At 56.7% G+C, this 13,879-nt stretch overlaps 6 protein-coding genes across 6 annotated transcripts in view; 2 read left to right on the forward strand and 4 right to left on the reverse strand.

Moving 5' to 3' along the window:
- SPRG_20732 (hypothetical protein) overlaps positions 1-451 on the forward strand; it is a gene marked incomplete at both ends in the record, with an annotated part of 944 nt that extends 493 nt beyond the window's left edge. Inside the window, 4 exons of the mRNA XM_012348633.1 lie at positions 6-94; positions 143-191; positions 269-342; positions 392-451. Of these exons, the coding sequence (XP_012204023.1) occupies positions 6-94; positions 143-191; positions 269-342; positions 392-451 (272 nt within the window). The remainder of the gene's footprint in view (positions 1-5; positions 95-142; positions 192-268; positions 343-391) is intronic.
- Positions 452-1,093: 642 nt separating this feature from the next.
- Positions 1,094-2,139, reverse strand: SPRG_22236 (hypothetical protein; the record flags this gene model as incomplete). The annotated part of the gene is made up of 3 exons (XM_012348639.1): positions 1,094-1,441; positions 1,496-1,740; positions 1,791-2,139. 3 exons carry the CDS (start codon positions 2,137-2,139, stop codon positions 1,094-1,096), a joined length of 942 nt encoding a protein of 313 aa, XP_012204029.1.
- Positions 2,140-3,254: 1,115 nt separating this feature from the next.
- SPRG_09159 (hypothetical protein) lies at positions 3,255-7,923 on the reverse strand (the record flags this gene model as incomplete). Its single annotated transcript, XM_012348594.1, has 1 exon — positions 3,255-7,923. The coding sequence occupies exon 1, from the start codon at positions 7,836-7,838 to the stop codon at positions 3,255-3,257; it is 4,584 nt and encodes a 1,527-aa protein (XP_012203984.1). The 5' UTR covers positions 7,839-7,923.
- A 29-nt stretch (positions 7,924-7,952) lies between these two features.
- On the reverse strand, positions 7,953-8,597 carry SPRG_09160 (hypothetical protein; the record flags this gene model as incomplete). The annotated part of the gene is made up of 1 exon (XM_012348595.1): positions 7,953-8,597. The coding sequence occupies one exon, from the start codon at positions 8,595-8,597 to the stop codon at positions 7,983-7,985; it is 615 nt and encodes a 204-aa protein (XP_012203985.1). The 3' UTR covers positions 7,953-7,982.
- Positions 8,598-9,372: 775 nt separating this feature from the next.
- On the forward strand, positions 9,373-11,126 carry SPRG_09161 (hypothetical protein; the record flags this gene model as incomplete). The annotated part of the gene is made up of 3 exons (XM_012348596.1): positions 9,373-10,081; positions 10,137-10,440; positions 10,486-11,126. The coding sequence occupies 3 exons, from the start codon at positions 9,373-9,375 to the stop codon at positions 11,063-11,065; spliced, it is 1,593 nt and encodes a 530-aa protein (XP_012203986.1). The 3' UTR covers positions 11,066-11,126.
- Positions 11,127-12,197: 1,071 nt separating this feature from the next.
- Positions 12,198-13,568, reverse strand: SPRG_09162 (hypothetical protein). The gene is made up of 4 exons (XM_012348597.1): positions 13,120-13,568; positions 12,683-13,072; positions 12,452-12,640; positions 12,198-12,394 (listed from the first exon to the last, which is right to left on the reverse strand). The coding sequence occupies exons 1-4, from the start codon at positions 13,522-13,524 to the stop codon at positions 12,245-12,247; spliced, it is 1,134 nt and encodes a 377-aa protein (XP_012203987.1). The 5' UTR covers positions 13,525-13,568; the 3' UTR covers positions 12,198-12,244.
- Positions 13,569-13,879: the final 311 nt, after the last annotated feature.

The raw sequence follows: 13,879 nt of genomic DNA on the forward strand, positions 1-13,879 counted from the left end.
CATAGATGGCCCGGGCCTCTTTACGATCGAGCTCAATGATCGGATATATACCATCAAGGCCAAGGGCCAGGACGACGCTGCGCTCTGGGTCGAGGTACGAGGAGGATGCGCGATATAGGACCGCATGCGATGCAGAACGTAGGCCCTTGTGTGGCGCCAGCAAGGTGGCGTCGTCGCGTCGAGCACGACGGGTATGCATTTTTGGATCCATGACGTCTCCTCATGCCTTTCCAGACGAAGCCATGCTGCTCCAGCATGCGGGATCGAGCGATGACCTCCATGACGGCGCCGGACTCGCCGCCGCCGCCCGCCAAGCCGTCGCAGTTTCCCAAGGAGAAAAAGGTTCGCGATAACGATGCGCGATGCATGACGCTGATGCAGGTATTTGTAGCTCGACGATGTCGACACGGCCAAGTCGCCCGGCTGTGCAAAGTGCTGCGTCGTCCAGTAGACGTGACGTGTAGCTGCAGCTAGCTTGTAAGACCAACGAAGCGCACCCTTGTTTGGACGAGCCTCCTGTGGCATCGACGGCAAAGACGTTGAGAAGGACATGACTCCTTTGCTTGCCCTGTAGGATGCCTCTGTCAAAACGGTAGTGACGACTCACTGGTGACGACTGGCGTCGCACGTGCATCTTGTCCAGAAGCCGACGATTCGAGCATTATGAGCGCTCGACTCGAGGCTTTTTAAATCTAGAGCCTTCCGTCGCGCCACAGAATGTAGCTCCAAGAACGCTACTAGGAATCGCATTTTTGGTCCAGTGGGAGGGGTCGTCGTCACTATAACAAGTGTCAACCGACAGCTTTGACCACGGCGAGCCAATGTGGTCATTTGCTTCTTAACGCTTACAGAGCATTTTGTATATGTAGTGGACCGTTGCACGCGTTGTACGATTGCAGCGGCGACATAGCGTGGTCTGCTCTGCTTTATAAAGTGTCTTCAATCACTGTGCCAACTTTGGATGACTCTGTTTCAAATATGATTTCGTCTACCAAGTGGCACGAGCGTCCGGTGCTGCGCCTGCACGATAGGACTACGATCTTATTTCTGGCATTTCCCGCGCATGATAAAAACCAGATACATATTGACATACCTAGGCCATGACTAGGGCCTCTACCAACGACACCTCGGTCATCAAGGTACCCGTAAACTTGTTGCCGTAGACGATCGCGGCCGTCGGCTGAATGCCGAGTGGGTTGGGCGTCGAGTGCTCTGCAAACCAGTGCGAGATGTTGCTCGTAACGAAGCGGAAGTACTGCTGAAACTGTGTTTCAGTCACCGGAAGGGACTCGTGCGGCGTCCGATCTGTGATCCAGTACAGCTCATTGGCTTGCGGCTCGTAGTAGTCATCACGCTCACGGTCCAAGACACCGTGGAGGACATCCACGTCGCCGTGGGCACCGACGATATCGTTTTCATCTGCGACGACCGTGTTCCAGACCTAGTTCAACGCATTTCAATCAGTCATTGCAGCGACAAGACGCAGACTGTGTACCCCGCAGGAATTTGCAACCGTCGACGCCATGTAAATACCACCTTGGAGCTCGTGGTAGATAGTCCAGCCTTGTCCCCAGCGAATCTCTGCCCACTTGTGTTGCGCTTCGCCAGCGCCCAGGTAATTCTGGAGCTTGGCAGCGGACGGCGCTTCGACGTGGAGCCCCGGACGACGTTGGGATGTGTCGGCCTCGACAATGTCTTCGTGGATCGTAAAATACCCGATGGAACCGATCGTATGGCTGCCTTGGCAGAGGTTGAGCAGCGGGATATTCCGCCGACACTCGGTTGGCAACGTCGTTCGGCATGGCCAATGACGAAGGGCATCATATTGATGAGAAATGGTTTTGGCTGCTCGACGCCGTCAACAAGGTGCGTGAGCGGCGGTGGAAAGTCTACGAGTAATGAATTGTGGCGAAGCACCTCGTCTCGGTCAATGTCGCCAGGTAGCAATCGAATGCCGCCCAGGACGTAGCCGCGCTGGTCAGCCTTGAGTTGCGCCCGCCAAATCGCATGGAGATGGTCGACGATGGCCTTGAGAATATCGCTCTGGCCTCGTAGCCCATGAAGCGAGCTTCCGTCGTCCAGCGTCCCGAGCAGGAGAAGACGTACGACCGAGTTGTGCCACAGCGACGCCAGTGTCATCTCGACAATCCTGAAATGATTTCGCTGAAGCGGATCCCATGGCTGAGCAACGTGATTGGTGGGAAATGAGCCAATCGGATGCTCCGATGAGTTGATTTCCTTCTGGCTTTTCTGCTTGCTTCGCACCACTAGTATGTGGCGGTGCAGTAGGGGCATGCATTCCCTGGCGTAGAATGACAATCAGAGCAATCTTCTTTCGATTGAGAGCTGGACAACAGTGGTCGACAGGATATTCTCGCCGACTGGAAGTCCTCGCCGACTGAAGGTGACGCGCCACCGCCATAGAAATCTGGTACTAGAAACATGTAGCTCGATCCGGAATTTCTTTTGTGTTCAAGTCGACGCAACTGACGCTTGCCACCGAGACCTCCAAGCAGAAGTACATTCAGATACGAATGACTGAGAACGTCGATAGTGTACAAATTGGAAAGATTGCAGTCCCATCGTAAGAGCATCTCCACCCGTCCGCGCTATCTCTATCTGGCTCTGGCTTTTTTTACAGTGCGATTTCTCCCTGTATCGCCGGATACAGCGCGCTAAAAAAGAATGCCCCACCGGTCGCCCTGTAAAAAGATGCAGGGAGTCGCGAAATGTATGGCGTCGATAACTACGAACTTCGTCTAGAAATTCGATTTTATATTTATTTTTTGACTAGTATACAAACAGCAAGTAATTTAGAGTTTTACAGGGTAAAAAGCCAGAGTGACCGCGAGCCCCGCATCGCGCTCCAATTTGCAGGGACCTCGGCCAATTTTTTGCTCCTCCCTGTAAAAATTATACAGATACGGGGCGATTTACAGGGACCGGTGGGGCGTTTCCCCGGTAAATTTTCGAAATTTTAAAGAGCCAGATAGAGATAGCGCGGACGGGTGGAGAAGCTCTAAGTCTGTAGCTTTTTCTGTCGACGCCGACGACAAGTGCAGCAACAGGCTAGGAGCGCACCTCGTTCTTGTAGGTCTATCCGTGTCGTTGGAGTGTACGGTCGGCCTTCGCTCGCTTTCGCTGACTTTACTTGGCGTTCATTGCCTTTACTTGGCGTTCGTTGACTTTACTCGGCGTTCGTTGACTTCTGTCATCAATACCAGTTTTCTGCCTAGCGTTTTACACTCCATGTATCAATGTCGCAGCGGGATCGCGTGGGCGAATCGACCCGGGGCTTCGGGCGACGCGACGTACAGGAAGCGCCACTTTTTGATATCAAAGACGTAGAAGCCGTGGGCGTGCCATTGGAGCGAGAGAAGGCCGGCCATGAGGCCAGACGCCTTGTCAATGTAGTCGAGTCCGTTGTACTTGTGCGTTCGAAGCATGTACTTTCCGGCCGACGAGAGGAAGAGCGACGATGGCGTCGTCGCTCTCTGTCGTACCGAGACATACGCGACACCAATGCAGCTACAGCACACACAGAGCGTGTACCACAGCCGGCGCACCGACCCGAGCTGGACGTAGCCGCTCGAGCATGTTAGCGCTTGATCCATGTGGAGGGCCGAGCACGACCGCTGTAATCGTGCATCATATGTGGCGGGCGAAATGCTGATCCACACAAACATGACCAGCCACGCGAGGAGCGCACTGCGCGTGGCATAGACTGGCGTCGTTGCTTTCGTGTAGGTGCTAAACGTGTCGTTGAGCACGTATACGAGCCAGTTGACTTCTCCTGAGACGAGGAGGCGGGTGTACCACGGCACCACCGGTGTTGTAAAGACAGAAACGGCGCCGACTTGCGTGAGCGAGATGGCACTTGTATGCAGACAGACCATCGCCGTCATGCTTCGGAGGAGGAGGCACGGCCGACCGATCCAGACGAGCCCAATCGTGCGGTTCATCTGAAAGAGGTTGCATCCTTCAATGTGCAGGAGGCTGCTCATCGCATAGAGAGCAATGGCGATGGCAAGCAACACAAATACCACCGTGATATACTGTACGGAGGTGAGCAGCACGATGGACATATCCTGGCGAATCTCGGCGGGATTGGGGCGCATGTTGTGTGTAAGAAGCGGCCCCGAAATGGCCGTGAGGACGCCGCTATCGCCGTTAAATTGCACGACTTCACGCGTGCCGGCTGCCCAGCCATAGAGAAAAACCCAGCCGTAGAACGGCCACGACTCGTCGTGTGCCGGGCCGTCGTCGAGGATGTTGACGTGGAAGAGCGACGGCACCGAGCCATTCAAAATAAACTGCACAAATTGCACGTCAAGTTGCCGCACGCTGGCTTCAACGCCCGGTGCGAGGTCGTTGGGCGCTGCAAAGGACGACTTGTACATAGTAAGAAACGATTGCATCGCGCCATAGACGTCGCTGCACGACAAAGCGGCCGTAAAGTCGTAGGCGCAGAGTCGACGCAGCGTCGCTGTTGGTACCGCCCGAGACGCGCTGTACGCTGCGAGCGCAAAGAGCAACTGGAATTGGTCGGGCGACGTAAATTCAAAGACAAGGGTGTGGCACGCAGTCGATGGCGTAAACGCGCGATAAAGAGGTGACGCGACGATTATGGACACGTGCAGCGGTGACGCGGCAAGGTCATCGCCGCAGAGAAGATTGCCGCCGGCAAACGCAATGTCGGTACTATTCAACGCCTTTGGGAAAGGCCCGACGTACTGCTTGAGCGGCAGCGAGAGAAACGCCGCTTGCGCCTCGCGGTCCGTCGCCAACAGTCGATTCAAACTCGAGAGCATGCTCTCGAACCACGTTAGCAGCGGCGCCGGACAGGGCACGTAGACCATATCAACGGTGCCAAACGGCCCTATTGTTGACGCAAGCAGCGTCAGCCCCCGCGTGAGTGGATTCGGAAGCGTCAGGTTCTGCGTCAGCAGCATGGCGCTCGTCACATTAGCAAATGCAAAGTGTGCGCTCTCACGCATCAGGCTATGGCCGCCGATCAAGGTCGCGTTGGTCGAAATGGCCCAGAGGTCGGACGCGAACGACCAGTACATCTTGAGTGACGTCTGCTGGTTCCAGTGCATCTCGGCATCCACGTGGGCGAGCGTTAGATCGTAGGCGAAGTCCAGCGCATTGGTGATGTGAAAGGTGTCGGCAAAGCCGAGTGTCTTGTAGTTTTGCCACTGCAGCGTGAAATGACGGATGCGATACGTTTGCCAGTAGACCACTTCGTCCCGAAGTGTGGTCGAAACGCCTTTAATGCTCTCGAGCCAGCGACGGCCGTCGGTCGAGCCCATCAAGTCGACCCCAAAACCGAGCTGGAACGAGAGACCCCAGCAGCGCTGCCAGTCGTCCCAGCTCTTGAGGTTGCGCAGAACACCTTCGAGGTACACGGCGCCATTCGTTGACATGGTTGCTGCACACCGGTTTTGGCGCGCTGCAGAGCTCGCCATTGCATAGACACGATGAAAGTCGAGCCAGCAGTATTGCGTAAACATGGTGGGCATCGCACACGGGTCCATGGCGCGGAGGTCGCGCACGACTGCGATGAGCGCATCGGTGCTATTCTCCGTGATGGGAAAGAGCTGGCGACGACCGAGCGTCTCGGGAAAGGCGATGGTGGTTGTCGACGCGTTGTAGAGCTGGCGAACGTCGCCGAGGGCAGGGTCATCGAGCACGATATCGCGAGGCGCGCCATGCCAAGAGAGTAGTTGGGCGTTGAAGAGGTTGGCGAGGTACGTGTGGCCGCCCGAGCTGTTAAAGTTACCCCAGTAAAAGTCGTTGGCGAGCACGTGCGGGGACGTGATCGTCATGTAGTAGACGTTGCCAACGAGGGAGACGACCACGTACACCAGGCCCAAGAGCGCCCACGAGCCGCGAACGAACCAGCGCGTCTTGACGAGCACGCGCATGCCGCGAAAGCTCGCGGCGCTCAACACGTGCTCGAGCCCTGGGCCGTCCCCACGCACCGTGTGGTCAGTATGGGGCAGCGAAAACGTCGCGATCGCAGCCTCGCGCATGCCAAGTTCGCTTGCCGAGAGACAGCGCCAGAGGGTATAGTCAAACATATACACTGTGCCCTTGTAAGAAAAGAGGAGGAGGCCACTGAGCGCGGCACGAATACGGTCCATGCGCCACTCGCTGTTGTTGCTACTGCGGTCGCAGAGATACACGGTCGCATAGCCCGGCAGCAGGAGCGACGGCGCGACCACCGATGTGCTTCGTGATGGCCACAGAAGACATACAACCGTGCATACAAGACCACCAAGGCACTGCACACATAGGTGCACGGTCAATCGATCGAGGTACCCGATATTGACAACGCCGCTTGAACACAAAAGGTCGTGGTCCACGTGCAAGGCTCGGCACGTGCGGTAAATGGACGCCGACACGGTCGGTGGCCAGATAGCATCAAGAAGCACGCCGATGCAAAAGACAAGTGTAGCCACGATCGGTGCTACCTGACGTGTGCGCCGGCCTGTCCAAAAGAGCACGAGTTCGTTCAAGACGTACACAAGCCAGAGCGACTCGCCGACCAGTACCATGGACTCTAGCAGCGATCGCGGCGCCGACGCAAAGGCACTGCCACCGCCAGGTACCGGTTCGAGACTGACGGGTGCGGTGGAAAGGCACGCTATCGCAGCCAGCGCGCGCACAACGAGTAGCGGGCGCCCAACCCACGTTGTACCAGCAACGCGGTGCCAGCGCAGCCAGTCGGACGGCGTGGCGTTGCCGGTGGTTTGAAAGCACATGGCGAATGCGATAATGACAGCAACGGCCACCAACGCGATGGTGACGTAGCCACAGACTCCGTGGATGTAAAAGGCAAAGCTCTGTCCGACGTCGAGCGGATTCGCCACTTGATCGATTGGAGGGTAGGCGTACGAGAGAAGGTGGAATGTTTGGACGTCGCCTTCGAAAGCCACCGCTTCCCGCTGCCCAAGCGCCCATTCAAAGAGACTAATCCAGCCAAAGATACGCCAGTGCTGGGCGTCGTGCGGCAGCAGTAGCTGACTGCGCACGTCGACGCTGCTGCTATTGGAGGATAGATTTCGAACAAACTGCAGGGTCGATAGGGCCAGAGCTTCAACGTCCGCAATCATTCCCGTCGTATTGAACGACGTCACTTGCGGTAGACGGTCGTAGATGGTGACTGCCGCCGCCAAGGTGCGCTGACAAGAGTCTGCTTCTGCGAGTACCAAGCCCGATGTACGACAGATGGCTGCCACGTCGATTCCATGATTCTCGATGGACAACGCAAAGAGGATCGACGTGCTGGTCCACGTACTAGTCCACGGACGCTGGGTTGCACACGTATCGTCAAAGCCAAACGACTCTTGTACAAAGCTGTAGGGTGCCCCAAACGCGCACATGGGGTTGCCACCGAGGAAGACGAGATCCGTCGACTGCCAGACGCGCGGCGTCGGGTGCAGGACCGTTGTCTCGATCGCATCCAAGGCCGTTGCAAAGTGTGAGGAGGCTTGTTTTGCGCTCTGGAGACGGTGCTGGAAGGCGGTGGCGTAGGCGAGGAGACTTGATGGGGGGCGTAGCATCCAAAGGTCGACGGACCCAAGGGACCCGAGGTGGTCGTGGAGCGCTTGGTTGATCGCATTGAGAGGATACGGCACATTGTACATTTCGATCGCTTGTGGTATTGTGTGGCCGAAAAAGGTCGGACTGTTGGTCACGAGGCTGTCGTTGACGCCGAGGTAGAAGTTGCCCATGTCGTTTTCAAAGGCGCCATACATGGAGAGCGTCGACCAGAGCGCGTACCGATTGACCGGCGAGATCGTCTTGATGTGCAACGTCGTGGTCACGCCCATGGCATTCACAACGCTTGTTGTTTCGGTCAGACCCACTTGACGGAGGTTGCTCCAGCAAAGCTTGAACGTGTTGCATTCCGCGTCGGTCCACACCTTTGCCTCGTCACGAACCGATGCCCACGGCTGGGCGACGAGTGAAGGCAGTCAAGAAGCTCCTGTCGGCGTTGCAGATATTGCGTTCGTGATCATAGTACTAAAAAACTGGTTGTAGAGTTCCAGCCACGCCGCCAAATCAATGTTGCGCAAAATGGCTTCCAAGTGCACAGCGGCGTTGGTGCGGTACCGAGCTTCACACCGCGCTTGGCGGCGAAACGTGTGGGCGAGCGCCCATCTCTTGTTCAGATCCACCCAGCAATACTGCGTCATCGTAAACGTCACTTCGGCCGGCGTGAGCTCGCGAATACTGACAATGGCCGATGCGAGATCGTAAGCCATATCAGTGAGCAGCACCTCCCGGGCATAGCTCGCCGATATGCTCAGCGCACTGGTGCGGGGGTAGCGCTGGGGCAGCACGATCGATGTCAAATCGAGGTTGCTGGCGTTGGAGGTTTGGGCCAACTCGAGGTTGAAGAGGTCGGTGACGGCGCTCGCCATGCCCGAGGCAAGGAACGACGGCCAAAAAAGGTTGTTTTCAAGGTACGCACCGTAGATGGTGAGCACGCCGATTGCGAGCCCGACGGCGCAGAGAAGGTACAGAAAACCGAGGACGTCGAGGAGCTTGTGCCACCGGTGCGTTGGCGACACAACGTCGGGGACCATCCATGACGCGGTTGGTGCTCGCTGCGCCGACATAGATGCGCGTTTGGAAGACCGTTGTCGTTTGAGCATAACGTCGCCAGCAAGCCCCACCGCGAAACGAACACCGCTTGTGAATTTTGAACGAAAAGAGATACAACTGAACTACCCGCCTGCGACAACGATCCAGATCACGGCCGCTAACGATCTCTGAAGGCATCAGGTGCTGACCTCTCCAAGATGCAGCGGGGTTAAAAAAACCTCGCGATCGCTGTCGAGAAGAAGAACGTCGATATTGTCCAATTTATTCTCGATGAGGGGTGCCCGCGTCGACGACTCTATGACGGTACCTACCGTCCACCGCGAAACACCACAAGCTCGTAAAAATGGCGCAACGTCACTCTACGTGGCCAAAACGAAGGGCCATGCCGATATCATAACGCTGATCACCCAAGCCAAGACGGGGCGGCGTCTGGCACCGTCCACACAACCTCAACCAGATTGGTGTCCAGATCAACTGCCACCACACCATGAGCGGGCCCGTGAACCAGAACCATCGTTCTACTTGATATAGTATACTTTTCGACTAACTGATGAAGTGCACGTCGTATTGTGTTGCTATGAAGCCCGGCCAGAGGCTGCGGCCACTCTGCGGCAGAAGAAACGGTTGCGTCGTTTTAGCCATACGTGGCAGAGTGCGGAACGCCGTGTAAACCTCTATCAAATGATACGTATCGTCAGGCGTACCATCTTTCACAGGTCCATGCCACTTTGCACTTTGACGACGACGACGATACGTATGCTACGGCCGACGGTGCTGCTCGCTGCGATGGCCGCCGCCTACGCGTCCGAGCCCGTCGCCGACCTCTTTCCGACGCCGACGCCCTTCGGCGTCTCGCACACGCTCTCGTATGTCAACCACGGCAAGGTGCCGTACGACCCGGAGAACAAGCAGCCCAACACTGACCTCGTCGTCTATCCTGAAGGCCAAAACCAGCCGCTGGACCCGGCGTTCGCCGGCGCGCAGCCGCCGCCGCCAATTGTTCCCTCGACGTTCGACATCTTTGTGGGCCTCTCGGCGTTTCGCGACGGCGGGCGCTGCGGCAAGACTGTCTTCACAGGCTTCTTGCGCGCCAAGCACCCGGACCGCCTTTACTTTGGCGTCGTCGATCAAGTGAGCCCTGAAGACGAGACGACGTGTCTGGAATCCTACTGCGCGCTAGCCAAGGCGCAATGGCCAGACGTCGACTGCAAGTACAAGAACCAGATCAAGATCGACACGCGCCGCGCGGACGAGTCGCGAGGACCGACGCTCGCACGACACTACCAGCAAAAGCTTGTGGGTGACCAAGAGTTTTGTCTACAGCTCGATGCCCACAGCATCTTTACCATCGATTGGGACCTCGGCCTCGTCGAAGACTGGAAGACGACCCAGAATGAGATGGCGATCCTCACGACGTACCTCCACGACCTCAACGATTTCATCAAGCCTGACGGCACCAACAACCGTACACCCATTTATCTCTTTCTGTGGTCTTATCATACATCGAATGGACCCTGTAGCACCGCAGCACTTGCCGCACATTTGCCAGACGATGCGCGGCGGAAATGGCCTCGTGCGCAACATTGGCGCGGACCTCATTCTGCAGCCCAAGTACCCGCAGATGACAGCGCTCTGGGGCGCGGGCCTCTCCTTCGGCAAGTGCCACGCAGAGAAGCGCGTCAAGATCGACTCGCACACGCTCTGGATGTTTGACGGCGAAGAATTCTTGCGCGCGTCGCACCTCTGGACGCACGGCTACGACCTCTACTCGCCGTCGCGGACCGGCAGTGTCGTGTACCACAACTACACAAGCGTCCCGAAGCGGTTTGTCGTTATCAAGTGTGGACGCATTGTCATATTACGTGGTAGGTTTGAATCCATTGCTATCGACGAAGCAACGCGCGCGACCGAGCGTCTTCGAGGCGAGAATCGCTTCAAGTTTCAAGTCGGCTGGCCGTTCAAGGGCGAGATCGATGCGGACGAGCTCGACATGTACAGCTTTGGCACGGCGCGATCACTGCAGAGCTACCTCGCCTTCTCTGGCATCACGTTCGAGCCCAACCAGACGGACAAACACTCGTGCAAGCAGCTCTACTGGGTCCCGTACCGAGACCCGAGCAGCGTCGAAGCCCTCGTGCCTGGCTACACGATGATGCCGAGAACGACCAAGGCGCCAAAAACCACAACGTCCGCGCCGACGACCAAGCCAGCGACCACCAAGGCGCCGATGGAAACGCCTTTGGACGGAACACCCAAGGTCGCGCTGTTGCGTCAAGAAGCCAAGCCGGCGCCCGCCGAGAAGACACGACCGCCGCTCACCGACAACTACTTTGCCGTCGGAGTCGTGCTGGTCGTCGCCGTCGCCGTCGTTGTGTACACCAACGACCCGCTCTGGTACCGCGCCCAGCGCCTCATTGGCGTCCCACATGCATCGCAGCATACGCGCTAACACCCAACATCCCATCTCAATACGCACCATAGACTTCTTCATGGTTAATTACCTGTGCCCGTTTTTAACTCCTTTGAAGTCCATCTACTCCAAGATGGACTTGTGTTAATGACAGTGGTCGATACTGACAGTACAATTGATCTCGAGATCCCAAACTGCATACATATATTGTACATGCAATGAGAACGACTCGTCCAAAACCATCTTCTCGCTGTGGTGGTTTCCCACGCAATACGAGGTTCCTGCGGAGGGGGCTGCTGGTAGGAATGCATTGTGGACTGCTTTTTGGACGAGCGGCCGGTCAATGCACATCACCAACACGTGCAAAAGCAAGAAAGAGGTACCAAGTAACCCTCTGAATCATGTGCAGAAACAGCTTTGTCCGAGTATTTGGTTCCGCTTTTACCACAACGATGTTTACTCAACGGCCGCAGGTATCGTGTCGCACACGATGCGCCCGTACCTTGGTGAGCTCGGCTTTATTTCGATCCCCAAGTTTCTCTCGATTCCGTTCACCCACGCGCTTTTCGGTGAAGACTGCTCGGTGGAGCATGACGCGGCCGGTGCCGACGCACTCGGCGCGATTGGTAGCGGCTTCTTCGTGGAGCTTTTCTGGTGACGTTATGTCGGCGTCCAAACGACGACCCGAGCCGCCGGTATGAGCTGTCTCTGTAGCACAGTCGTTGCGGTTTTCACGAGATTTTAATCTTTTTCAGAACCGCACTACCAAGAATCGCAATATTGAGACGCATCACGCCGTCAAGCAACAAGTCTGCGAAAAGCGGAAATGTAGTACAAGACTCAAAAGACTTTGAAAACGACTTGATTATTTTTTGTTCATCGCTGCGATCATTTGTGTCAACAACTCGGATTGCGCCTTGATCGCGTCCAGGACATGTTTGGTTGACGCCGACTGCGCCTGAATAGCATCCAGTACATGCTTTGTTGATTCCGATTGCGCCTTGATGGCGCTGAGAACGTCCTCGAGGGTGGCCGAGCCCAACGTCGGTGGAGGGGTGACCGAGGAAGTCGTCGGAGGAGAGGTGGCCGAGGAAGTCGTTGGTGGAGGGGTGGCCGAGGAAGTCGTTGGTAGAGGGGTGGCCGAGGAAGTCGTTGGTAGAGGGGTGGCCGAGGAAGTCGTTGGTAGAGGGGTGGCGAGCGGCTGGGCAATAGTTCGACTCATCGGCACCAACTCGGCGGACACGCTGCTGACGCCAGCTTCCACGGCGTCGACAGAGGACCGTGGCCTCTTGTTACTGCGCTCGCCGTGCTCGCTCGTCTTGCGTTTTCTTGTGATAACGTCGTCTTCGCTCTCAGAGGAGCTGTGACCTAGCACCAAGGGACTCGTCCTATATACAAGGTACAGCGTTTTACAAGGCAATATACCGTGTTCGTCGCTGCTGTTGTCGAGCTCGTCCGACGGTGCCAACGAGTCGCGTTGCACGTCGGTTTGTCAGACCAGAACGCCATCGCAATGTCCAAGTGCGCGGGAAGCGTGTCTGGGTCGGGCGGGCTCTCAGGCGATAGCAGGATCGAGGTCTGGTATGCGGTCCAGGCAGCCCGCAAGCGCGTGATCTGCTTCCACGATGAAGCATGCTCTACATTCGCATATCGTACCTTGTTGCTGACCTGCTTGACCGTATACATGCGATTCATAAATTGGCTCAGTTTGGCCGCCAGACGCAGATTCGCGAGCTTTTTTGTCATGTTGTTCTTGGAGTCGAACTGAGACGCAATGTCGGGGTCGTAGCGCAGCTCCAGGAGCTTACGAACGCTTACATCGCACCAGTAGACGGGCTCGGACTCGCTGTCTGTCGTTTTCCTTCTCTTGGCGGGCGTCACGTCGCTCGGCAGCGTCGCGCTCGTGGCCTTCGGCTTGCGCTGCACGCCAGGCTCCTCCGACCAGTACTCGGCCATAATGTCGAAGTGCACTGGGGGAATCACTGGCTCGTTGCCAGCTAACATCGACGTCTTGTAGTGGGCCCATTGACCTCGCATGCGCGTCATCTACGCCTATACTCAACGACATTCTTGTACGACACAAATCGATGTACCTTGTTTGAGACTTGCTTGACCGTAAACTTGCGGCCCATAACGCGGCTTAGCTCGGCCACGAGGCACTCGTTGGCGTAGTTCTTGATCATGTTGTTCTTGGAGTTGAACCGGAACGCTTGGGCAGGATCGCAGCGCAGCTCGAAGAGCTTGCGGACGGTGGCTTCGGACCACTGCATTGGCTCGTTCTTGGCGTCAGCCTTTTCGATCGCGAACTCTTGGCGCCGGGTATCCTTGGCCTTGGTTGGCGCCGTGCTGGCAGGCGGCGTCATGCTGGCAGGAGGCGTCGTATCGGCAAGCGGCGTCGAAGCATCCACCGTCTCGATGGCCTTGCGCGGTCCAGGTACACGTGGCGCGAGCGCCTTGAGCGTAGCAGTTGGCTTGCTTCGCGAACCGTGCCGTGTCATTGTTCAATCTGCAAAGGCAACGTGCGGCGAATCGCGTCTTGTTGCCTTTTCGGATTTGCACCAGTCCTCTATTCCTCCATTTTTGGCCAATCACAACGCGCAGAAATTCTGGTGAGTCGACAACCGTAGAAGTGAACGTTCGCAGACCCGCCTCGACGAGGTCGCCGTGCTGGAGGATGACCCGCCAGACGATTCCGCGCTAGCAAAAGCGTCTTATCTGTCCTAAACACACCTACTACATACCAGTATGACACGTCATTGTCGACGCTCCTCACTCGGATGTCAATGTTTTGATTCTGAGACTCACGCTCTACCACCGGAGCCAAAGGAGCTAGTGCAATGTTTGTCAAAATAA

The sequence above is a fragment of the Saprolegnia parasitica genome, assembly GCF_000151545.1.
Source record: "Saprolegnia parasitica CBS 223.65 unplaced genomic scaffold supercont2.45, whole genome shotgun sequence".
Lineage (NCBI taxonomy): Eukaryota > Oomycota > Saprolegniomycetes > Saprolegniales > Saprolegniaceae > Saprolegnia > Saprolegnia parasitica.